The 26226-nt window shown below is 38.3% G+C and overlaps 1 protein-coding gene across 1 annotated transcript in view; it reads left to right on the top strand.

Annotated features, from left to right (window-relative positions):
- The window catches only part of LOC126106844 (collagenase-like), a 170334-nt gene that overhangs the window by 66554 nt on the left and 77554 nt on the right, over positions 1–26226 (top strand). The window contains exon 4 of the mRNA XM_049913239.1: positions 6402–6500. Coding sequence (XP_049769196.1) covers positions 6402–6500 — 99 coding nt within the window. The remainder of the gene's footprint in view (positions 1–6401; positions 6501–26226) is intronic.

Genomic DNA, 26226 nt, shown 5'->3' on the forward strand with positions numbered 1-26226 from the left:
TTGATATACCTCATTTTAGTTTTGTTATGTTTCAGAATAACACAGAAAATAATCAGTTAATTGATTCTTATTTATTCAGTCAAGTTAAATTACCAAACATCTAAATAAGGAATGGATGAAACGATGTTTTTTGTCAAGAAATGTGGAATCTATAACCACTAAATACTTATTAAAAGCTTATGATGGGTTCCTAAATTTGAAGAGTGTCACTTGACTGAATGATGATGTCACTGTAAATTCCTTCAGTTTTATTGAAAATTATCTGGGAGAATGAATATGTTAGCCATACAGAAGGCTAAAATGAAATTAGTTGCCATTTTAATGATAAAATTCCGAAAGATACAATTGCCTACATAGCCATGTGTGTTAAGGACGTCGATTCTAAGCGTAGAATTATTCCATATAAATGGATGCTCTACTGAAGAAGCTTAATAATGAAAGTATTCTAATTTGTTTAAAAAGATTAGTGAGCTAGAAGTAAATGAATTGTATTACATTACAGACTGTAAATATTTAAAAACTAGATACAGGGAGAAAATTTTTACTGAGCTTGATAATTAATTTAAAATTATTTTGCCAGACAGCTTTAATAAAATAATAACTAGCTGTGACATTAGATTTTTGAAGATGGTAATATTAAACTAAAATATAAAGGAATGGAAAGAACTACAAAATTATATTGAATTTCACAATTTGGAGTTCATTATGTGAGTTGATTTAAATTTTACATTTATTTTTGTGGGTGGAGTGAGTCTGACCATTAAATAATCCCTTAGTGCACTTACCCTAACCACTTACTACTACTGAGTATACTAAAGAAAAACATAATAATGTTTATCGAAACAAAGTTTGAGCAACTTGTGCACCTTTTCAATTTCGAATATGATTTGCTGATTTAATTTTTATATTTATTTTTGTTGGGTGGGGCGGGTTTGATCATTAAATAATCTCCTGGTGCACTGAATGTACCCACTTACTACTTACAAAATGAAACGCTTTGGAGCAGCACTGAGCTTTCTGCAGTGGTATCATGATGACGGCTACAAGTTCCTCAATAAGTTCGCCACAAGCGATGAGATGTGGGTATGTCACTTGGCCCCAGAAACCAACCAACAGTCAGTGCATTGGCATCTCTGCGGATTCCCAGTCAGGAGGAGATTCCAACTGTTAGTGCAGGAACTAATGTTCACCGTTTTCTGGGACCGTAGGGGAATTCTGCTCAATGACTCTCTGCCCAGAGTCGACACACTGAATGCTGACCATTACTGCAAAAAAAAAAATATGCTGAAACTGTGACGTGCCGTTCAGAACAAAAGGACTGGAATGCTTACTGTGGGCGTGTGCTCAGCCCCATATGGCTCGGCGCACAGCAACTGTTGTGCAGAAGTTCGGCTGGGAGCTGTCTGGTCATCCAGTGTACAGTTCTGATCTTGCTCCCAGCGACTTCTATCTTTTCTTGAACCTCAAGAAATTCCTGTACTTTGGCCAGCGTTTTAACAACGACTAAGAGCTGAAGACGACTATCACATGCTGGTTCCATTCAAAGGCAGCAGACACCTACAACACAGGAACACAAAAATTGATCTCACAATATGACGAATGTCTCAATTCTTTTGGTGACTGTGTCGAAAAATAGCTCAAACATTCGCTATGGCTGTTGCCAATAACGTTTTTCATGTAACAATGTTGTCTTTGTTTTACAACACTAGGGCAACTTACTTTCTAGATGCGCCTTATAAGTATGTAAAATGTATTTAACCTGATAATGTGTATATTGTCGTCAAGTAACGTCGTGTTTTCCATTTACAGAAGAAAATGGACCATAAGAATAAAAGGCAATCGATGAGAAGTCTTACTAAGAACCTATGGCTCTTTAAAAAACGTAAAATCAAGTACATCAGCAACACATTCATAATACTATTTATTTTAGGGAAGGAAGGAATGAGGTCCTCGATTTTAGGAAGAAATAAATTGTTTCATCGTGTCATATCATTTAAACTGCCGAATGTCATAGATTGTTTATAAATACACACACACACACAAGCTACTATGAACAGCATAGTGAAGGCATTATTGTAGCCCTAGGAATAGACAACATTCCATTAGAACTACAGGTAGCCTTGTGAGATCCAGCCATGACACAACTCTACCATCTGCTGAGAAAGATGTATGAGACAGGTGAAATACTCTCAGACTTCAAGAAGAATATAATAATTCCAATCCCATAGAAAGCAGCTGTTAACAGGTGTGAAAATTACCGAACTAGCAGTTTAATAAGTCATGGCTGCAAAATACTAACACTAGTTCTTTACAAACGAAGAGAAAAACTGGTAGAAGCCGAGCTCACGGAAGATCAGTTTGGATTCCATAGAAATGCCGGAATACGTGAGGCAACACTGACCGTACTACTTGCCTTAGAAGATAGATTATGGAAAGGGAAACCTACGTTTCTAGCATTTGTAGACTTAGAGAAAGCTTTGACAATCTTGAATAGAATACACTTTTTCAAATTCTGTAGGTGGCTGGGGTGAAATACAGGGAGTGAAAGGCTACTGACAATTTGTACAGAAACCAGATGGCAGTTGTAAGAGTCGAGGAGCATGAAAGGGAAGCAGTGGTTGGGAAGGGAGTGAGACAGGGTTGTAGCCTATCCTGGATGTTATTTAATCCTTATATTGAGCAAGCAGTAAAGGAAACAAAAGAAAAATTTGGAATATTAATTAAAAACCACCGAGAAGAGATTGGTTCAAATGGCTCTATGGGGCATAACATCTGAGGTCATCAGTCCCCTACACCTAGAACTACTTAAACCTAACTAATCTAAGGGTATCACACACATCCACGCCCGAGGTAGGATTCGAACCTGGGACTGTAGCAGCAGCGTGGTTCCAGACTTGAAGCGCCTAGAACCGCTCAGTCACAGCGGTCGGCCATGGAGAGGAAATAAAAACTTTGAGGGATGCCAGTGACATTGTAAGTCTCTCAGAGACAGTAAAGGACTGGGAAGCGCAGTTGAACAGAATGGACAGTGTCTTGAAAGGAGGACATAAGATGAACACAAACAAAAGGAAATCGAGAATAATGGAATGTAGTCGAATTAAATCAGATGATGCTGAAGGAGTTAGATTAGGAAATGAGACACGTAAAGTAGTGCATGAGGTTTGCTATTTGGGGTGGAATGTAACTGATGATGGTCGAAGTAGAGAGGAAATAAAAGGTAGACTGCCAATGACATGGAAAGAGTTTCTGAAGAAGAGAAATTTGTTAACATCGACAATAGATTTAAGTGCCAGGAAGTCCTTTCTAAAAGGATTTGTATTGAATGTAGCTATGTATGGAATTTAGACATGGACTATAAATAGTTTAGACAAGAAGAGAATAGAAGCTTTTGAAAGAATGCTAAATATTAAATGGTAGCTCACATAACTAATGAAGAGGTACTGAATAGAACTGGGGAGAAGAGGAATTTGTGGTACAACTTGACTAGAAGAAGGGATCGGCTTGTAGGACATGTTCTGAGGCATCAAGGGATCACCAATTTCGTATTGGAAGGCAGAGTGGAGGGTAAAAATCGTAGAGGGAGGCCAAGAGGTGAATAAACTAAGCAGATTCTGAAGTATGTAGGTTGTAGTAGGTACTTGGAGGTTAAGAAGCTTGTAGAGGATAGAATAGCATGGACAGCGGCATCAAATCAGTCGTTGGACTGAAGACAAGAACAACACACAACAGCCATCATCTGTAATCGTTTTGCAATTTCTTTTGATCTTTTGATTTTACTAGACGATAAACGACAATATTACCTGGAAACAAACTTAGACAGCCCCTCCACAACCTTGGGGAATGCCAGAAATCACCTTGTGATATCTCGATGACTTTCCGTCAATTACTATGAACTGTGACCTCTCTCACAAGAAATCATTAATTCAGGCGCATAACTGAGACGATATTTCATAAGCACGCAGTTTGATTACAAGTCGCTTGTGAAGCAGAGTTGTTAAAGGCCGCCTGTATGTCTAGAAATATGGCATTAATTTGAAATCCCTTGTCGATAGCACTCAACACTTCGTCTGTGTAAAGAGCTAATTCTATTTCTCGAGAGCAACGTCTCCTAAATCCGAGTTTTATTTATTTATTTACTTATTTATTGTTCCATGGGACCAAATTAAGGAGAAGTCTCCATGGTCATGGAACGAGTCAATACATGAAATTATAACACGATATTAGAAACAGATAAAATGAAATGTAAAAAAAAACATATTCAGGTGACAAGTCGTAAATTTAAATGAAGACAATCAACAATGTAACACTGGAATTTGCTTAATTTTTTAGCTTTTCCAGGAGCTCCTCGACAGAATAGGAGGAGTGAGCCATGAGGAAACTCTCCAGTTTAGACTTAAAAGAGTTTGGGCTACTGCTAAGATTTTTGAGTTCTTGTGGTAGCTTATTGAAAATGGATGCAGCAGAATACTGCACTCCTTTCTGCACAAGAGTCAAGGAAGTGCATTCTACATGCAGATTTGATTTCTGCCTAGTATTAACTGAGTGAAAGCTGCTAACTCTTGGGAATAGGCTAATATTGCTAACAACAAACGACATTAAAGAAAATATATACTGTGCGGGCAATGTCAGAATTCCCAGATTTTTGAATAGGGGTCGACAAGAGGTTCTCGAACTTACACCACATATAGCTCGAACAGCCCGTTTTTGAGCCAAAAATACCCTTTTTGAATCAGAAAAATTAGCCCAAAAAATAATACCATACGACATAAGCGTATGAAAATATGGGAAATAGACTACTTTTCGTGTCACTTATTTCAGATACTGTTCTAATGGTAAATAAAGCAGCATTTAGCTTCTGAACAAGATCCTGGACATGGGCTTTCCACGACAGCTTACTATCTATCTGAACGCCTAGGAATTTGAACTGTTCCGTCTCGCTTATAATATGCCCATTCTGTCTGATCAAAATATCGGTTCTTGTTGAATTGTGAGTTAGAAACTGCAAAAACTGAGTCTTACTGTGATTTAGCATCAAATTATTTTCCACAAGCCACGAACTTATTTCATGAACTACATTATTTGTTACTGTTTCAATATTACACGCAAGATCCTTCACTATCAAGCTGGTGTCATCAGCAAACAGAAACATTTTTGAATCACCTGTAATACTAGAAGGCATATCATTTATATAAATAAGAAACAGCAGTGGCCCCAGCACCGACCCTTGGGGAATGCCCCACTTAACAGTGCCCCATTGGGACTGAATATCACTACCACTCTCAATATTGCGGAGAATTACCCTCTGCTTTCTGTTCTTAACGTAAGAGGCGAACCAGTTGTAAGCTACTCCCCTTACTCCATAATGGTCCAACTTTTGCAGTAATATTTTGTGGTCAACACAGTCAAAAGCCTTCGTTAAATCAAAGAAAACACCTAGCGTTCGCAACCTTTTATTTAATCCGTCCAAAACCTCACAGAGAAAAGATAATATAGCATTTTCAGTTGTTAAACCATTTCTAAAACCAAACTGAACATTTGACAGCAAATTATGTGAATTTAAATGCTCCAGTAACCTTGTATATACAACCTTCTCGATAACTTTAGCAAACACCGATGGCATAGAAATAGGTCTAAAATTGTCAATATTATCAATGTCTCCCTTTTTATAAAGTGGCTTCACTACCGAGTATTTCAATCGGTCAGGAAACCGACCACTCCTAAAGGAAAAGTTACAGATATGGCTAAGTACTGGGCTAACATACATAGAACAATACTTCAGTATTCTGCTAGATACCCCGTCATATCCATGAGAGTTCTTGGTCTTTAGTGATTTAATTATTAACTCAATCTCCCTCTTGTCAGTATCATGGAGGAGAATTTCAGGTAACAGTCTCAGAACACTTTTTTCTAAGAGCGCTATATGATTCCCTGTTGGGACTAGGTTTCTATTTAGTTCACCTGCTATATTCATGTTGACTATGTATCAATAGATTGTTATCTTCGACTTAATTCATCTTCCTATACCACTAAGACGATGAAAGGGAAGAGAAAAAGGAATACATAACCACATGTCAGATGAAAGTGTGACCTGACAGGGGATGGTACATAGGTGGTTGTAGCAAGGTCCCATATTCATCACTTTGTAATAATAGTTCCTTGTAAGGACACTTTCGCGGAACAGTTGGCGACTGCTTTCAAGGCGTGCCACTATTACACTGGTAACCACCTGTGTTACCATCTCATAATGTGGCTGCTCAGGACTTGCTGTCAAGCTAACATGAGGATTGCATAGGTGTGTTATTTCAATCTATGTCCTTTGTTAGGTAGTACTGCTTTCTAGATTTAGAGAATCCAAACATAGAATGTTTTCAGTATAAATAATTTAACATTTTGTCCTGAAGGTTTCATTGAGCTGATGACGTTAACTTCCTTCAGTGAGGTCAATGAAACCTTCGTAGGAAAAACTGCCTTGCTCAGCGGCTGGGGAAAAACAGGTGACGGTAAGTTGCCGACTTACTTTAATTTGTGATGGAGCACTGAATTAAGTTTGTTTCTGTCATTTAGAACCTATAGAATACCTTGCCATTTAGTGAAAAGTATGGCATTGTTGAGCATTTATTATTATTTGTGAAACGAAATATAGCTGGAATTCAATAATGACCATCTGTATATTAAGAAAGACATTCACATTTCGATCAGTAGCGTTATCCAGTGTTGACTACTCTCAAGTATACTTTTTATGGAATTGATAGTTTAGCAAATATTACATAACTAGTGTAAGGAAATATTGCTCGTTTCACTTGCATATGCAGGGTGTTCGGAAATTCCCGTTACAGCCTTGTATGACTTGTAGAGGGGAGTGAGTACATCGTATTTTGAATAGGAACCCATGTCTGGAAACATAACGTTTCCATTCTACAATGGTTTCAACTCAGATATTTAACTATCCACTTCATCTTGAAGAACTGAATTGGGGCTAACGCAGTACGATTATTAGGCAACAGTTTGAAAGGAAACATAAACGAAATATTCATTTATCACTTAAACACTTTTATTTGTGTTAACACACATCATATTCCAGAACAAAAAGCAATCCAGCATCTGTATGTACAGAACACTACTGACTCATTAGAACTACAGGCTGATGTGGCGACCACCAACGTTGTTACAGACATTATACCTCTGAAGCACATTCCTGTACACACTCAGCATCCCACCTGGGGTCTCTTCAGATTCTAGTGCAGAGGCCAGAACTTCTGCTAGTAGATCTTCCTCTGTCTCTACAAGAGTTTTGTAAATTAAGCTTTGCTTACAACTCCACATCAGGTGACTGTCTGATGTAGTAGACTACATTTCGTCCTATGTACCCCACTGCAACCAGGACAAGCAACTCTGAAATATTTCTCTATCTATCATGACATTGACATATTACGCATCTTAACTGAAATTGTCGTAGAACAGGAAAGGTACGTTTCCAGACGTGGGATCCCATTCAAAATATTATGAACTCACTCCCCTCTACACTTCCAAACTTTTATAACGAAATGTCCAGAGACCCTGACTGATGGAAATAAAATAATACCCTTTCATAACAACCCGACATGCCTGACACATTATCAGTCTGAAAATATTGAATAACAAGTATCTACAGGCACACGCATCTAGATCCTTTGAGAGCTTGGCAGTAACTACCACTTCCTATTATTTCGTGTTAGCAGTGTCTACAAACATCAGTCACAACTGACAAGTCAGTTAGAATAACATTATTTTAGTCTGAGAAGCAGATTGAAATGCAAATTAGGCGCAACACAGGAAAATATTAAACAATAACACTTTTATTGTTTTTGACCACTGTTTACAGAAATTTAACTGAGTTGAATTTACAAGAATGCTTTGTGGTGAACGTGGCAACGGCCTTGCCACAGTGGATACACCGGTTCCCGTGAGATCACCGAAGTTAAGCGCTGTCGGGCGTGGCTGGCACTTGGATGGGTGACCATCCCGCCGCCATGCGCTGCTGCCATTTTTCGGGGTGCACTCAGCCTCGTGATGCCAATTGAGGAGCTACTCGACAGAATAGTAGCGGCTCCGGTCAAAGAAAGCCATCATAACGACCGGGAGAGCGGTGTGCTGACCACACGCCCCTCTTATCCGCATCCTCAACTGAGGATGACACGGCGGTCGGATGGTCCCGATGGGCCACTTGTGGCGTGCTTTTTTTTGTGGTGAACTCTGTTCCAAATAATGGTTTCATAGAGCCCTCCAAGCCACTGTATCCTGTGTAAGCCTATCAATCACTGCATAATTACTGCAACCCCTGCCTATTTGAAACTGCTTACAGTAACCAAGTTACGCTATCTCACTACACCTTTTATGCACTTGTGACTCCTAAAGCTTTCTTTCATTAACAGATTCACTATTCCTCATTGCATCAAAACGTTTGCTATCACTGACCCGTCCTCTTAATCAAGTTACTTCACAAATGCGTTTTCTTCCCTAGTCGATTCCATGCCTCCTCTTTAATCGAATCTGCCCACCTAATCTTCAGAATTTTTCTGTAGCACCACATTTCAAAAGTTTCTTCACTATTTCAGCGATTCTTACAGTCTCTCCCCATCACTAGCCACGCAAAAATAGCAACAACAGCAACAAGTGTGTCTAGAAGTGTTTGTGTTTGGGCTCTTCCAGGTGGGGAGCACGAATTGTGGAATTAGGTAGACATCAGAAGAATGATAATCTGTGGATTCCTGAAAGGGTTTATCTATCACGTTCTTTAATATAATGAGAGTAGGAAGCCTATTTCTACGAAAACAATCCATTGCCATGTATTAATATATTGTTTTTATTATCATGTAAGATTACAGCATAGAAAACGTTTACCGGTAAATAAATTTAAAAAAGGACATGTCAGTCTTGATACGAGCGTCAGATAGTTCTAGATAAAGCAAACAAGTAAGAAAAGGGGAAAACTCTGCAGAAATGTATTCTGAATTATATTATGCTTAAAGAACATTAGTTAACATAGCTAGACAACCATTCCTAACTGAAATTCGGCATTACTTTGTTGCTGAATGCATCGCGAAGGAGGACTTAGTGTAGTAGTTCAGACTAAACATGGAACTGGATGAAGAGGCACCCTTGTGACAACATCATATGTAATGTGCATCCTGTGCAATCGCAACGCATAATTTACCTGTGCCACACAGTGTGTCATTTAATGTGTGGGAGGCCAGATAACTATAGGTACTCTGCACTGCCTGTCAACCTATTAAACGGCATACTCTTGACTAAAGTGTCAGTCACATATTCTTACCGGGTTTTTCAGTGAAGCAGAACACTATTCGTCCCCAGTCTGTCTACAATGGCCGCCTACACTAGCCAGGTTGGTGAGGCGATGCACACAGTGGCGCCCTCGCCTAGCAAGAACATATTAACTGACATGACTCTTCCTTCTGTCTCCACTTTGAGAACATTCGAGACTCTCAGCTTATTTATTGCTGATCCATTTAGAGTCCATTGTGATCAAAGTGACCACAGAATAAAGCACTCTGTGTATCAACACAACGTTCTGGAGAGACAGAGAGAGAGTACTTTCCTGTCTGCAAATTGCATGTAGTGAGCTACATCTCTGCTGGCTGTGGACAGCATTGCCACGCTCCAAAATTGGAGTCTGCCGACCAAACTGCTATGTACAGGAATTATTTCTGCCACCCTCAAAACATTACTGTCAATTGTGCTGTCTGCCCCCGGTAGCTGAATGGTCAGCGTGACAGGTTGTCAATCCTCTGTGCCCGGGTCCGATTCCCGGCTGGGTCGGGGAATTTTCTCCACTCAGGGACTGGGTGTTATCCTGTCCTCATCATCATCCTCATCGACTGCAAGTTGCCAAAGTGGCATCAAACTGAAAGACCAGCACCCAGCAAACGGCCTGCCCGATGGAGGGGGCTCTACCCATATGATTAACTAAAAAAACTGTCAATTGTCATATCTGGTAACTCCACTTCCATAAAGAAATGACGAAAATAGGGCGATCTCCCTCCACTCGAAAGTTTTAGACTGTTTCGCCAATTTTAGAGCGGTCTACGAGATTCATTTTTATGTGTAGAGATCATGTACTGCTCACGTGAGTGCCACTTGCCGTTTTAATTATGTATTCCGTTCTTTGCATCCGAAATTACAGCCCATCCAATTAGTCTGAACTGCACAGTTTCCTCTCCCTTTGGACACCTGAGGCACTAAACACACTGTAGACTCCCTCTGGCGAAACAAGCTTTGCAGCTCTATCGAAGCACTTGCTGCGTCCCTCCCGGGCGCTATATTTATGACCCATCCCTATCCTTTGACACAGTATCTGAAAAAAAGGCTTTTAAAGAAAAAGCTGCATCACAGCTCATCATCTCCTCTCAGTTACATGTCTGAACTGCTACCAAAATATATGTACACACGAATGGGGCAAGGGATTATTTGGTATCGTATTCCAAGCAGCCATGTACACTTTCATTATCGTGTGATTTGCAAATTAAGTCTGCTACTCCAAAAGTATGGCGTGTGACTTATTATTCGAATCGTCTCGTGGAGGAAAAGCCCATGAAAGGTGGTAAAATGGATTGTCACCTTCTCAGTCGCTCATGGAAGGTGGTAAAAAATGGAATTCCAGCTTGCACTTACATTGTATTCTTGTCACAGATATTTTTCTTCGATATTTCACTTCCACAGAGGACAACATTCTTGACTAATGTCTTCAGGAAAGACTTCTTTACACTGAATTTCACACTCAATGTTAATAAAATTCTTATTTTCAGAAATACTGTTGCTGCTATTTTCAGATTGGCAGCACTCCTCATTATAAATAGATTTAATTCAGTTAATTCTGTTACCTTTTTCCAAGAAACTATCCATTCCATTCAGTTTATGTTCCAAGTCTTTTGTTGTCCCTAACTGATTTAAAATAAGATTACAACATGATGCACATTAATATACGAACATGACTAATTACTGCATAGAATATGAAGGTGTAAAAGCTGTTTACTGGTACAATCACATTAGTTTTGTACATATAGGTTACAATATCTCATAAAAATCTTCCTTATGGTATCTCCGATATTTAATGATACAGTGTGACTCTTAATTATTTCATTATTAATTAAAATACAGTGCTTTCCTTGCATTTAGTTACCTATGTTCTGGTAGTTAAATAGTCTGCGATGTTTTGACTATAAGAATCGCTCTGATATGTGCTGTAATCAATAGAATCAGATTCATCATATTTCAAGTATGAGGGATTAGTGAGATGTCATTTCCCAAGTCTCTTATGTCAATGTGAACTGTGTATCTTTCCATATTATGTTAACGTTGGAGTGATTGGGTGCTTAAGCAAATCTAAGAACTGACTGTGTACATGAGATTCATATCCATACAATGAAATGCATTTAACACATTTGCCACCAAATAGATCAGAAATTTATGAGCAAAATTAAAATGTTGTTACAAGTATTTTGTGTGCAAGGAATGATAACTGATACGTTATGTATATTATGATTTCACCACCAAGTATACAAGGAACAGTCACTTAGCGTCATTTTGCATTGCACTGATGATGGGCAACAAATTAGAAATAATTAGAATTATAATGCATGAGAGAACTTATTTTGAACAGTGACCGATGTGGTACTGTCTTGTCCTTGTGTGCATAGTAAGAAAATAATGAAGAAATTGTCCATGGATGACTGTAAAAATCTATAAAATCTATCAATTTCATGTATTTTTATATGTCGCCATTCACTCTTTAGGTGCCACAGGCTTTTCAAAAATTACTCCAGAAAACTAACGTTTCTCCAAATGTGATAACATGTTTCAAGGTACTTTGTATGCACAAACGACGACTAATAGGTTGGTCAGCAGCGACTTTTCGCTGATGATGTTGTACTATATGGGAAAGTGTCGTCGAATAATGGTTGGAGGACATAGGATGACTTTCTAATTGTGTGATGTATTGCAGCTTGCTCTAAATTTAGAAAAAATATAAGGTAATACAGATAAGTAGGGAAAACTATCCTGTAGATCTAGAATGCACTGTTAGTTGTGTCCTACTTGACACAGTCATTTCTATTAAATGTCTGGGGATTACTGTGCAAACCAATGTGGCATGGAACGCCCTCGTAAGTTTGATAGCAAGGAAGGTGAATGGTTCACTTCAGGTTGCTGGAAGCGTATTAAAGAGTAGCTCATCTATAAAGGAGGCCACTTAAGAACACAGTGACCTATTGTACAGTACTCCTCTAGTGTTTGGGACCCCCACCATGTAAGTGTAGATTTAGATATGTCCTGTTAATAGTTGCAGTAATAGTCTGCTATGGTGGTTTAAATGAATAGCTAGTACATGGGATTGCTATCTTGGTGTTTGGTCGACTTGTGGCTTGAGTCATGTCATGAGGACAGAGGCAGTGAAGGGTGTCTCTTGTGAGTTCTGCAATATGGTTTCTTCAGAGTAATTTTGTGGCCTTCAATGTGGGACAGATGGTGTTGGTATTGCAGTAAACTTGTGTGACATTGATGGAGGGTCAGTGGTACACCCTTGGGTTTTTGAATGTTGTGTAAGCTATTGAGAAAAGGATGGGAATATGATCACTTGCAAATGGATTGGCGACATTCGCTTTAGGTGGTTGGTTGAGGTGAGGATGGTGTCAGAGGGGACTGTTTTCAGGTCAAATGTACTGGGGTAAGGGAACCTGGTCAGCTCTTAGAGTGATAGAAACCAGACGCCACTGGTCAAGTTTGCCAAGGAAGCGTCTATTCATGTTAACAGCTGTGGGAATAATGTGTATTGGGGGCAATCTGGTTAATGTGTACAATGAAGGCTTTGAAAGCAGAGTATTTGAGACTGATACAGTCTGTGACACCTGTTACTGTCATACTCTTGAAGTAAGTGATATACATGAGGTGCTTGACATGAAGATTGAATAAGTGTTTGGGCAAATGAGATTATATCAGACATGGCCTACTGAAACTCCCATTTTGGCTACAGGTTTTGGGAATATGTGTGAAGTGTTGGATGACATGCAAATTATGCTGGGCAGTAGTCAGAATGTTTAGTGAATGGTAAATGAATGGATAAAGTTTGGGGGTAGCATGCAAATTAGAGGGAATGGGTGTCACTTAATAGGAATTTGAGCTGCAGTTGTGCCATGGTGTGTTAGGTAGGAGTGCTGTTGGGCACCATTTCAGACAAGAATATCAAGATGGCTGAAGAGGAATTGCAACTGCTTTACAGAGTAGGTAACATGGTAAGCAGATTGAGTTGATAACTGCTGTTGGAGGTTATGTAGCTGTTCAAAGAGAGAAATTTTATGGAGCACACTAATGATAAAATATATGTGATATCTTGAACAGTGGGGGGTGGGACACCAGGAATATTGGTGGTGAGGAGTTGGTTACTTAGATGGTTACTTAGTTTGTTTCAAGTTCCATGGATAATTTGCGTAATAACTCATAGTGATATGGATGAGTCCATACAAGTTTCACATAGCAAATTAATTTGTAAATATAGCTACATGATGGACATCTGCATAGTTGCTTTCCATTTTTTATTATTGTCATTAATTATGCAGATGTGAGTTCACAATTCCTTTTGCACATTAAAATAGTAGAAATTCTTCTATGAAACAGCACGAGCTGCAAGAAGAAACTATTTCAGTTTGTTTTCTAATTTTACTTTGCTGTCTCTTAGATGTTTTCTAGCACTGGATAGGTTATCAACAACATTAGTTGCAACATTGTGCATCTCTTAATGTACTCAAGAAAGGTTTATTTTGGAGTAATGAATGTCTTTCTCCTTCTGGTATTGCAATTAACTCATCATTGTTCCTTTCGAACTGAACCAGATTATTTACAAAAATAATGATGAGAATATAAATACAATGTGCAGCAGTAGCCAGAAAGCCCACCTCCTCAAAACGTTTGCAGCAAAATGATCATGGGTGAGCACCACTTAGAATGTTTTCAGTACATTTCTGAACAATGATCACTTCCTCCATTAAAAATGAGTGACCCTAAAACATTACTCCACGTGTAATTATTGACTGAAATGCCAACAATTATAAATGCAAACGTGGCTGCTAAGATGTTTTAAGAGTTTAAAAAGTCCTTTATCCATTTTAGATCCTCATCAAGTTTCCACCCTATTAATTGTTTCCTCATGTATTACGCTTATCATTGATATTCAACCACTAGACATGCACAACTGAATGTACTGTCTCTTTGAAACTGAGACCATTCGCAGAAAACCAGTCTATGGTACATTTAAGAACACTGTTTGCCACTTCTTCTGTTGCTGTATATATCAGGGTGTATACGACCCGGGATAACCGGGAGATCTGGGAAAAACCCGGGAATTTTTTCATCCGGGAGAAAACCGAGAAAAACCCGGGAATTTTTTAGAATTCCAGTAATTTTTCATTGTTTTAGTTTTCAGTTAATTTTTTTTTTATTTCGACTGGTGAGAATCGATAATCTAACAAAGGATATTACTTTATCACGCTACTGCAGAATAATACTGCAACAATGAAATGTGAATGAGAAAAAGATGAAGATAAAACAAAAATTGCAAAGGAAATGTGCCGTATACAACAACAAAACACAGTGCTCACACAAGCGTTTGCCAACAGCAAAATGTGTTGAAGGCTTTAGGAAGACTATGGAATGCGTCATACCAACAAATTGCCTCTGATGAGCGTGACGTCACAATTGCTTATATTGTATTCGTTTTAGCAGTTACGAGCAGGCTCGTGCGCATGCGCAGTTGAGTGGTGTACGAGTTGTATAATCTCCCCCTTCTGGCTACAGAAATGTGGCTGTTGGCTGTGTAAGCAGTCGCAGCAAGCAGCTAGATGCAACCGGGAAAAAATTTAATTCCACACCCAAGCTGCCAGATTTACGCATGCGCAGCAGGCCCAGTTCTATTTGGGGGAGGGGGGGGGGCAAACCGAGGTATCTGATGCAGGCGACAATTGCGTGGGGGGGGGGCAAATTCATGTTCTTGAGGAGAAAAAAAACCTTGTTTCACAAAGCGTCTAGCATCCAGCGCACGTTGGTCTATCGATTATTCATATGATTTTGAAACGCATCCTTTTTGGTTTTTGCACACCCTATGTAAGTTGATTTCTGAATAAATCATAAGTTGATTTCTGAGTGCGTGCATAGTGTACGTCTATAAGGGGAATCCTAGTCGCATCTAGAAATAGACTTTCCTGCAGGCAAAAGGGGACCGGGCTATATGAGCTGAGCGGAGTAAAGCCGAACGAGTGAACGGCAATTGCTGTATGATTATGTTGTTGTTTCGTTTTGCGAATTATCAGCCTTGTTATAATTACTAGGGAAATCCACAGAGTCAGACTACCAGAGTGGAATTAAACGACCAACAGGAATAACAGGTAAGAAAGATTACGTATTAGCTTCTCAGTCTTTCCAAGAAAATGAAATTTTGTCAGAAAATCTTTGGTCAGATCGCTACACTAGTAAGGGCCAGTTGTACGTCCCCGTCTAACAGCCACTTAAGTTCTGTTCTGGAAGTAGCGCGGAAATTGGTTTGTACGAAAATAGCAACGCCTAATCAGGTATAAGTAAACCAGTGATTCTGGCGGGGTTAGTAAAGTTAACCGGCGTTTTGACAAAGGCAGGAATAGTTCCAGAATTAGTCATGACAAGATTGTTTGTTAGAACGAAGAAGGAGAAGAAACGGTGACATTACAGAAACTAGGGAAGAATATAACGATTCCAAATATATATAAAAATCTCGTACTACTACTTTTCGATCTCGTGCTCGAGAAACTGGAGCATATGATTGAAACGTGATACTGTTTTCTAACATAAAGCTTTTTGCTTGTAGTAGGCCTAATAGGCATTTAATGCCGGTCTTCGTGAATTATATTCTGTCGTGTTATAAAAATGACCATTTGTGCCTAAAGAATCTCGTTTATTTGGTGTGTGTTACAATTTGTGCAATGTTAGAAAGGCCTACTTTGTTTTATCTAGCAGACATTGACAAAGACGTAATCAGATCGAGAAACTATACCAATCTTGGGTACTATTGTATTAACAGCTTACGCAGTTTTAGACAACGATATTTCGATTTTTCATTTAGTAAAACGTTTGACGAACTTTGATGAGGTAACAGGAAAGCACGCCATGTAAAGCTGTAGCAAGATTAGGGAGAATCCAATGCTAGGAGCTAAGGATTGAAGAAATGTGTACTGTCTTGGAGAGTTCTTATTCTCCCGGATACAAAATGCGAGTTCTCTCTCTCTCTCTATCTTTTTTTTTTTTTTTTTAAGGCAAGATGTTAAACCGGGCAACTGGGAGCAGGAGAGGCACCACAGGACATTTTAATTTCCACTGTCCTGAATATAGTTTGATGGTATCCAGTACAAAATATACACGTTTCAATTCCACGGAGCGAAATACAGTGACTTGCGATAGAAGAATGCTGTGTGAAGAGGGGTGGCACAACACTCTGGCACGCTTAAGATCAAATAACATGTCTTATATTTCCTCAAACATGTATGTTTTATGTATGAGACTCTCCAGAAAGATGTGCGCTACAAAAGGAACATATTATTGAAAACGCGTTTTTTTTAAATTATTGACGTCGTACCTCAAACGCTTGATGGAGGGGGAAGGGGGGGGGGGAGGGGGACGCGACTATCTTAATACTGCTCCGGTTCGGAAATATCGTAGATCCGGGACTGATGTGCAGAGCAGTTGTAGTGGGGAAGTGTGTAGTCTCCACGTGACCCATGTTTACATTTAGTGATTTTGCTGTTTCCTCTTCGTTTACTGCTCTCACTTCAAATGAAAAGAAAACTGATTTCTGTGGCTGGGAACTAGCAAATGAATTAAAATACATTCACATAATTACAGAAGGCTAATATACGTTATTAGTTTCGGATTTTATTTTATTTCCACTTTTCTGACTGTCATTCATTAAACGCCTTGTAGAACAATGAAGTTATTTTCGTCGGTTTGCAAAAGAAATTTGGTTTTTATTAACTTTTTACGCTGAGGCAGTCAATGTTTTTGAAACGAAGTTTTTACTTCCACACTATTGGCTAATTTCAACTGGTCGCTGCTTTTCAAGTGCACATTTTCCTCTTTTAGCACGTATGGCATTATGCCTTAATAAAGAATCAAAAAATGAGTTAATACAATACTAGTACTCCAAGAAAATTTCCATCCCGAAACCCACACTAAAAAGCTTAATATCAGATCGTGCTCTTTAAGTATACACTTTAAATGTACCATTTTAGAGTGGTTCACGAAATTCCTATGCTCTTGGTGTATCCGCTGATGTGTTGTTTCTTTTATGACATAATGTAATATCTTTTAATGTTTTACACATACGAACATACAGGCTTCCTGCGCTATAGAAGTTGCCAAAGCGCTGTGGCACTTGTTATCTGGCGCTCTCTGACGATTACTGAAACGAACCTATTTCTAACAGGTTGCGGGAAAATACTGCGAATGGTGGTTTGAAAAGCGTTACTTTCAAAGTAAATTTCCTTTTACGCAAGCTGAACTGTGCGAGAATGTACGATGAATTTCTTATATCACAGAGCGTTTGATGACGAGCCATTTCGAACCCAGAAGATCAGACATTTATGTCGTTATTATGAACAAATTGATGCAGTGCTATGGGAAGCTCGCTCTCCTCTGCGGTAGCTAATTTATTTGTGGAAAACTTGGAGGACAAGTCGCTGGACTCGGCCAAAACTTTTACTGGCACATTTGTCTGATATATGTTAAAGCGTAACACGCGCTATAAAGATCAACATTATATGTGAAAGCTTAGCTTCTCTTGCAACTTATTAACCTTAGAGACCAATATTATATGTGATAGCTTTGCTTTTCTTGTAGCAACACTATGTATATTAATTTAAAACATTAACTTTTCCTGTTTGTGTATACGCTCTACTTAACAGTGATGCTATTAGCTGACTACATCACGTGTCCTGTGGTCTAAATAACCGCTGTAATCGACTGGTGGGTCCACGTGACATGAGCTATGACTGGCTTACAAAAGCGCATCTCAATGTTGATTACGTTGGTTCGGAAAGTAACATGCGGTGTTTGGTGGAATTCGAATTTATACTTTCGTAATACGAAAATATGCAGCGAACAAGTTGCTGCACATAAAAAAATATTTCCAAAAGGGGTTTTCTTCCCTGAGTTTCGTTTTCCAAAGTGCCGGGAAATTCTACGGCTAAAAACATAACCATTCAAAGGATTGATAAGTTTTACAGTTCCGAAGGAAAATATACTGTCACTTAATAACAGGGAAAAAGTGTGTTTCCATCCGGGAGAAAGTGTATTTTTAACCGTGAAATCCGGGAAAATCCGGGAATTTTTTTTCCTTGTCCACGTATACACCCTGTGTATGTTTGTATTGATTATAATACTATTGTCTTCGCAAAAGGAATTAATTTGGCTCGATGTATATTAGATTTAAGAATATTTTCATATATGATGAAGACTAGGGGATCAAAGACTGATTCTTGGGGAGTCCCACACATGATTTCAAACCATCAGAATAATGTCCCCAGACAATATGGCTTAAATTATAAAATACAACTTTCTGCATTCGTTTTGTGTGACATGACGTTGTCCATTTGTTGGCTATATCATGAATCCCATAAAACTTTAGTTTATCTAGGAGAATATTGTGATTCACAGTCAAAGGCCTTATTTCATTCTTGTGAAATTTGGTAAACTTGAATGAATGTATAGGTGGTATACTGAGTTGAGCAACTTTGTTGAGGATATTATTGGTGTCCAGGTGAGGTACTATTATAGAATACATCGCCTTCTCAAAAATTTGGGAAATACTGTCAGCAATGAAACAGGTTGGTAGTTATTGACGTCTCTCCCATCACCTTCCTTAAAGATTGGTTTAACAACGTCATATTTCAGTCTCTCTGGAAAAATGCCTTGAATTTGTGATCCATTACAGATTTCAGGTAAGACAGGACTTATTATATTTGAACAAATCTTTACCACTGTATTGGAAACACCATCAAAATCAGATGAGATTTAGTTTTAGAGGCAATATACAATTTCATAAGTCTTGGCAGGAGAAGCTGGTGATACATTCATATGACTGAATTTTATGATGATTTATTTTTCAACAGGCTGCTGTGATTTTACACTTCAACTGTTTTTGCTCTATTGTCTCTACTATATTTAAGACATGATTATTAGAGATATTTGTTACCTCTGACTCATCACTTATCACTTACAGCCCTTCCACTCAGTTCAGTTGTGATGTTACCCTATCTATGGCTGGTTGTCCTGTCCCTCATTTCACTACATTATATGTAGCATTCAGTCTGCTGTCACAGTTACCGGCTTCTGAAATTATGTACATGTTCCCTGACTTTTTAATATCTTTTCTTAGTAATTTTCAGTATTTAGCAGTTTACAACTAAAGCAGCATCTTTGTTTGTTCCTCCCCACAGATGGGTGTATTTACTTTTTCCTTTCACAAGGTACTTTAACCCATTTAGTGAAATGTGTTTTTTTATATGGCTGTTTAATATCCTTTCTGATTAGCTTAAGTGGACAGCTATTTTCAGTTATTTATTTTATCAAGTTATAACTATTATTTCACCATAAATTTCAACATGGGTAATTTCCTGTATTGAGTTATTTATTTTATCATGGAACAGAATAAATTTTATGTTAACAATTATTTAATCATAAATTTCGTCATGGGATTTTTCTTGTAAGCTATTCTTAAAAACATTTGTCTTGTAGTCATTAATTATTGTAACTAATTTCGACTCAGACATAACACTAAGGTGCTCTCTTATTTAGCCTAACTAAGTGTGTACCATGATCAGAGAAAGGATTTGTTCTTGGGTAAACAGCTATTTTCTTGATTTGAGTTTCATGAAAGAAAACATTGTCGATTAGCATCCCAGAATGCTTTAGAAAATCTATACTGAAGTAACCACAGTTTAGTAACTGCCTGATTCTGTCTGACGGATAGCATAGTAAAGAATCCAGATTCCTCATCATCATCATCAGTGTTCTGGCCTAGCGCAGGTCTCTTTGCGGTCGTGTCATATGATACCCTCATATACTCTGATATCTTGTGTGTCTTCTTCTTCTTCTTCTTCTTCTTCTTCTTCTTCTTCTTAGATCCACCGTTGGTTCCACAGGATCCATCACTAAACAATCTCTTGTTTTCCACTGTCCCAACCAATTGTGTTTTCTCCTCCTGTTTACTTTAAAATTTCTCTCTCCTCCCCAACTCATCTCAACACATCCTCATTTCTCACTTTTTCTACCCATTTTATCTCTTCCATCATCCTTCAAATTTACGTTTCAAATGCTTCTAATCTTCTTTCATCATCATTCCTCTGTGACCATGTCTCAGCTCAATATAATGACACACTCGCATAAAACACTTTGCTAGTATCTTCCTCAGCTCTGTGTCCATGCAGTCAACTAGAAGCCTCTTCTTCTTATCAAATGTCTCCTTGGCAACTACTATATATGTTGTTGTTGTTGTGGTCTTCAGTCCTGAAACTGGTTTGATGCAGCTCTCCACGCTACTCTATCCTGTGCAAGCTTCTTCATCTCCCATTACTTACTGCACCCTACATCCTGCTGAATTTGCTTAGTGTATTCATCTATTGGTCTCCCTCTACGATTTTTACCCTCCACGCTGCCCTCCAATGCTAAATTTGTGATCCCTCGATGCCTCAGAACATGTCCTACCAACCGGTCCCTTCTTCTTGTCAAGTTGTGCCACAAACTCCTCTTCTCCCAGTTCTATTCAATACCTCCTCATTAGTAATGTGATCTACCCATCTAATCTTCAGCATTCTCCTGTCGCACCACATTGCGAAAGCTTCTATTCTCATCTTGTCCAAACTCTTTATCGTCCATGTTTCACTTCCATACATGGCTACACTCCATACAAATACTTTCAGAAATGACTTCCTGACACTTAAATCTATACTCGATGTTAACAAACTTCTCTTCTTCAGAAACTCATTTTCGCCATTGCCAGTCTACATTTTATATCATCTCTACTTCGACCATTATCAGTTATTTTGCTCCCCAAATAGGTAAACTCCTTTACTACTTTAAGTGTCTCATTTCCTAATCTAATTCCCTCAGCATCACCCGACTTAATTCGACTACATTCCATTACCCTCGTTTTGCTTTTGTTCATGTCCATCTTATATCCTCCTTTCAAGACACTGTCCATTCCGTTCAACCGCTCTTCCAAGTCCTTTACTTTCTCTAATACAATTACAATGTCATCGGCGAACCTCAAAGTTTTTATTTCTCCTCCATAGATTTTAATACCTACTCCGAATTTTTCTTTTGTTTCCCTTACTGCTTGTTCAATATACAGATTGAATAACATCAGGGAGAGGCTAAAAGACTGTCTCACACCCTTCCCAACCACTGCTTCCCTTTCATGATCCTCAACTCTTCTAACCGCCATCTGGTTTCGGTACAAACTGTAAGTAGCCTTTCGCTCCCTGTATTTTACCACTGCCACCTTTAGAATTGGAAAGAGAGTGTTCCAGTCAACATTGTCAAAAGCTTTCTCTAAGTCTACAAATGCTAGAAACGTAGGTTTGCCTTTCCTTAATCGTTCTTCTAAGATAAGTCGTAAGGTCAGAATTGCCTCACATGTTCCAGTATTTCTACAGAATGCAAACTGATCTTCCCCGAGGTCGGCTTCTATCAGTTTTTCCAGTCATCTGCAAAGAATTCGCGTTAGTATTTTGCAGCTGTGACTTATTAAACTGATAGTTCGGTAATTTTCACATCTATCAACACCTGCTTTCTTTGGGATTCGAATTATTGTATTCTTCTTGAAGTGTGAGGGTATTTCGCCTGTGTCATACATATTGCTCACCAGATGGTAGAGTTTTGTCAGGACTGGCTCTCCCAAGGTTATCAGTGGTTCTAATGCAAAGTTGTCTACTCCCGGGGCCTTGTTTCGACTCAGGTCTTTCACTGCTCTGTCAAACTCTTCACACAGTATCGTATTTCCCATTTCATCTTCATTTACATCCTCTTCCATTACAATCATATTGTCCTCAAGAACATCGCCCCTGTATAGACCCTCTATTTACTCCTTCCACCTTTCTGCTTTCCCTTCTTTGCTTAGAACTGTGTTTTCATCTGAGCTCTTGATATTCATACAAGTGGTTCTCTTTTCTCCAAAGGTCTGTTTCATTTTCCTGTAGGCAGTATCCATCTCACCACTAGTGATACGCGCCTCTACATCCTTACATTTGTCCTCTAGCCATCCCTGCTTAGCCATTTTGCACTTCCTGTCGATCTCATTTTTGAGAAATTTGTATTCCTTTTTGCCTGCTTCATTTACTGCATTTTTATATTTTCTCCTTTCGTCAATTAAATTCAATATTTCTTCTGATGCCCAAGGATTTCTACTAGCCCTCATCATTTTACCTACTTGATCCTCTGCTGCCTTCACTACTTCATCCCTCAGAGCTATCCATTCTTCTTCTACTGTATTTCTTTCCCCCATTCTTGTCAATTGTTCCCTTACACTGTCCCTGAAACTTTGTACAACCTCTGGTTTAGTCAGTTTATCCAGGTTCCATCTCCTTAAATTCCCACCCTTGTGCTGTTTCTTCAGTTCATAATCAATAGCTTGTGGTCAAAGTCCACATCTGCCCCTGGAAATGTCTTACAATTTTAAACCTGGTTTCTAAATCTCAGTCTTGCCATTATATTATCTATCTGATACCTTCTAGTATCTCCAGGATTCTTCCATGTATACCACCTTCTTTTATGATTCTTAAACAAAGTGTTAGCTATGATTAAGTTATGCTGTGTGCAAAATTCTACCAGACGCCTTTCTGTTTCATTTCTTACCCCCAGTCCGTATTCACCTACTATGTTTCCTTCTCTGCCTTTTCCTACTCTCGAATTACAGTCACCCATGACTATTAAATTTTCGTCTCCCTTCACTACCTGAATAATTTCTTCTACCTCATCATGCATTTCATCAATTTCTTCATCAACTGCAGTGCTAGTTGGCATATAAACTTGTACCACTGTAGTAGGCATGTACTTGGTACCTATCTTGGTCACAATAGTGTGTTCACTATGCTGTTTGTAGTAGCTTACTCGCACTCCTAGTTTTTTTATTCATTATTAAACCTACTCCTGCATTAGCTCTATTTGATTTTGTATTTATAACCCTGTATTCACCTGACCAAAATTCTTGTTTCTCCTGCCACCAAACATCACTAATTCCCACTATATCTAACTTCAACCTATCCATTTCCCTTTTAAATTTTCTAACCCAATTAAGGGACCTGACATTCCACGCTCCGATCTGTAGAACGCCAGTTTTATTTCTCCTGATAACGACGTCCTCTTGAGTAGTCCCTGCCTGGAGATCCGAATGGGGGACTATTTTACCTCTGGAATATTTTACCCAAGACGACGCCATCATCATCTTACCCCATCTTTATTGCATCATATGTCTTCTGTAATTATACTTTCTCCCAGATATTTGAAAGCACTATTGGCTTCTGTATCTCCCCAACTATGTTGTTGCTAAGGCTACTACTGTAAAATGAACAGAAAAATAATTTCTTGCTCTTCTCATCACGCATTTTTTCTTATTAATTCTTATTCTGAATTCCTCACAGGTCTTATTTAAATATTTTATCATTCCTGTCATAGTTCTGTCTATCTCTGCCAATAACACCACATCACCTGCAAACTGAATGCAAATTATCCTTCTACCACCAACACTTAATCATCTTTTTTCGTTTCAAACATTCCTGAATAACATGCTCCAAATATATTTTAAACAGTATTGAAGAGAGACAGCAGCTGTGCAACCCTCCCCTTCCAAGTGCGCTTTCCTCTATCACCACATCCCCAATCTGTGCTCATATTTTCTGTATTACATATAAATTATCAGCCATTAATCCCTCCAGCCGACTTCATTCTTCCATGGAATGTCCAGTAATTTATTCCACCATACTCTGTCAAAGGATTTCTCCAAGTCAACGAAAATAGTATAAACGTCTTTCTACTTTCAGCATATTTTCCATGTATAATTCTCAACAGGCCATTTGCATATATTGTACCTTCCGCTCTTCTAAATTAATACTCTTTTTTTCTGTGATACTTTATTCCAGTCTCCCATAGAGTCTTCTATTTATCACTCTTAGTAGAACTTTTTCTGCATGAGAAATCAAATGTATGATTCTAAAATAACCACATTTCTTGGCAAAGTGTTTTCCCTCAATCGGTCTCATTATTGTCAAGAGAAAGTTATCTAGCCATTCACATTTTTCCTATATCTTATTACATTGATAAGTTAACTCTTTCACACCCCTACTGCCAAGGCTGTTAAACAACTCTGCTGGTAATCCATCAGTTCCATTTGTTTTGATTCTTCTTCAAAGCCTGTTTTACTTCCCCTTCCAAGATTCAGTACTCTTTGTCCTCATCTACAACTCTCATCTCCACTTCTAATTCAGTATCGTTTGGTTTTTGATCAGTCTCATTTAGGCACTCTACACTTGCTTGTCATCTTCTCTGCACTTCATCCAGTTTATGTACCATTGTACTATCACTTCTTTCTACTTCCGTACTTGTCCTGCTTTACTTTGATTCCGAGACTATGCCAGCAGCTAATCTATACACTGTTCCATATCTTACTTATTATTCAAGTTTCTCTATTTCTTTACATCTCACTTTCATCGATGTCTTTCTTGGCTGTTCCATTTCTCTTCTTAATTCATTGTTGAGATTTCTGCCCATTCTTTCCCCTTATTCAATTAATATTATCATCCATTTTGTTCTCTGTTCAGTCTCGTCCAGCACTGAGTTGCTACCCACTCTTAACATTATTCTCTCAGACTCTCTCACCTGTACAACTTCTTCAGGAGTTACCTTAAGCTTTTGGGTTACCCTCTTCCATTTCTCGTCCCTAATCTCTTCATTTGAAGAGATTGTGAAGTGCTATTGAACTATGAAATAAATTCTCCTCAGCTCTAGAGTCACAACTGATGTAATCTTGATATACTGTTCTCGCCACAGTAGGCATAGAAAACATTCAATCTTGGCACAGTAAAGCGCAATGCTGCCCGTAAAATAGCTTCATACATATAACATCTGTAGATTAGTTGATAAATTAATACCCTTCCCAATTTTCAGTGAAAATATTGGATGTTGGCTCAGAAGTGTGCAATGCTGCCCACATTGAAGCTGGTACAAACATTACCACTTATAATATTTCTCTGACTCTGATTGAAAAATAATCTCTTTGAAAAAAATTCATTGGGTTCAAATAAACGCGACATGGGAGAGGAAGAGATACTGATAAGGAGATATCCTAAGACCAAATGCTTCAGTTATAAAACTGTATTTAAAATAAATTTTCTCCTTTACAAAATCTGAAATGAAACATTTCACATTAACTTTAAAATCAGTGAACTTCTCAACTGTTCTACAATTCTCATGTACTGTCGAAATTAAAAGCACTTGGATTGTTACATGACAAAAAGTCTGACATTGTTTGACAAAAAAGATTCCAAAATTTAACTTCTCTGTATCGGGATTACTAAACACACAAAATATTACAAATCGGGTATATATAATCAACCTATACATTAAACATGATGGAAAATACATCATTCCTACATTCAAGGGTCAGTATTGTAAAATTCAGCTAAATCCACACATACTTAGAACTAAATACACAAAATTTCATTAACTTACAAATTCGTTCCAGTTGCTTTCACATTGAGTTATAGTATCAATTCATTACTCTTCTCTAATTGCCACAGACTGTGGTCAGTATTGTTAAGAATCAGTATTACTTCCATTCTTGGTAATTTTATAGCCATTCATTACTTCATTTTATAAAACTGTATTATGCTGCATCCTTAGACCACCAACTAAATATTCCCAGCTAGCCACTAGCTTTAAGTCTTACATCGTACCTATGACAGAGTGCTCTCAATAGCCATTTGACATAAATGCTTACACCAGCTCGTCATAAAATGTGATGAAACTTAGAATGCTTTCTCTCAGTGGCCTTTTTTTTGCAATATTGGCTTCAGGTGGCCTTCTACTTGCAATACATACAAATAAAATTAAAGCAATAAACCCCTCAGTCGTAAAAATAAAGCCTAGGATTCAGCCACTGCTAAG

Source organism: Schistocerca cancellata, chromosome 10 (genome assembly GCF_023864275.1).
Source record: "Schistocerca cancellata isolate TAMUIC-IGC-003103 chromosome 10, iqSchCanc2.1, whole genome shotgun sequence".
Lineage (NCBI taxonomy): Eukaryota > Metazoa > Arthropoda > Insecta > Orthoptera > Acrididae > Schistocerca > Schistocerca cancellata.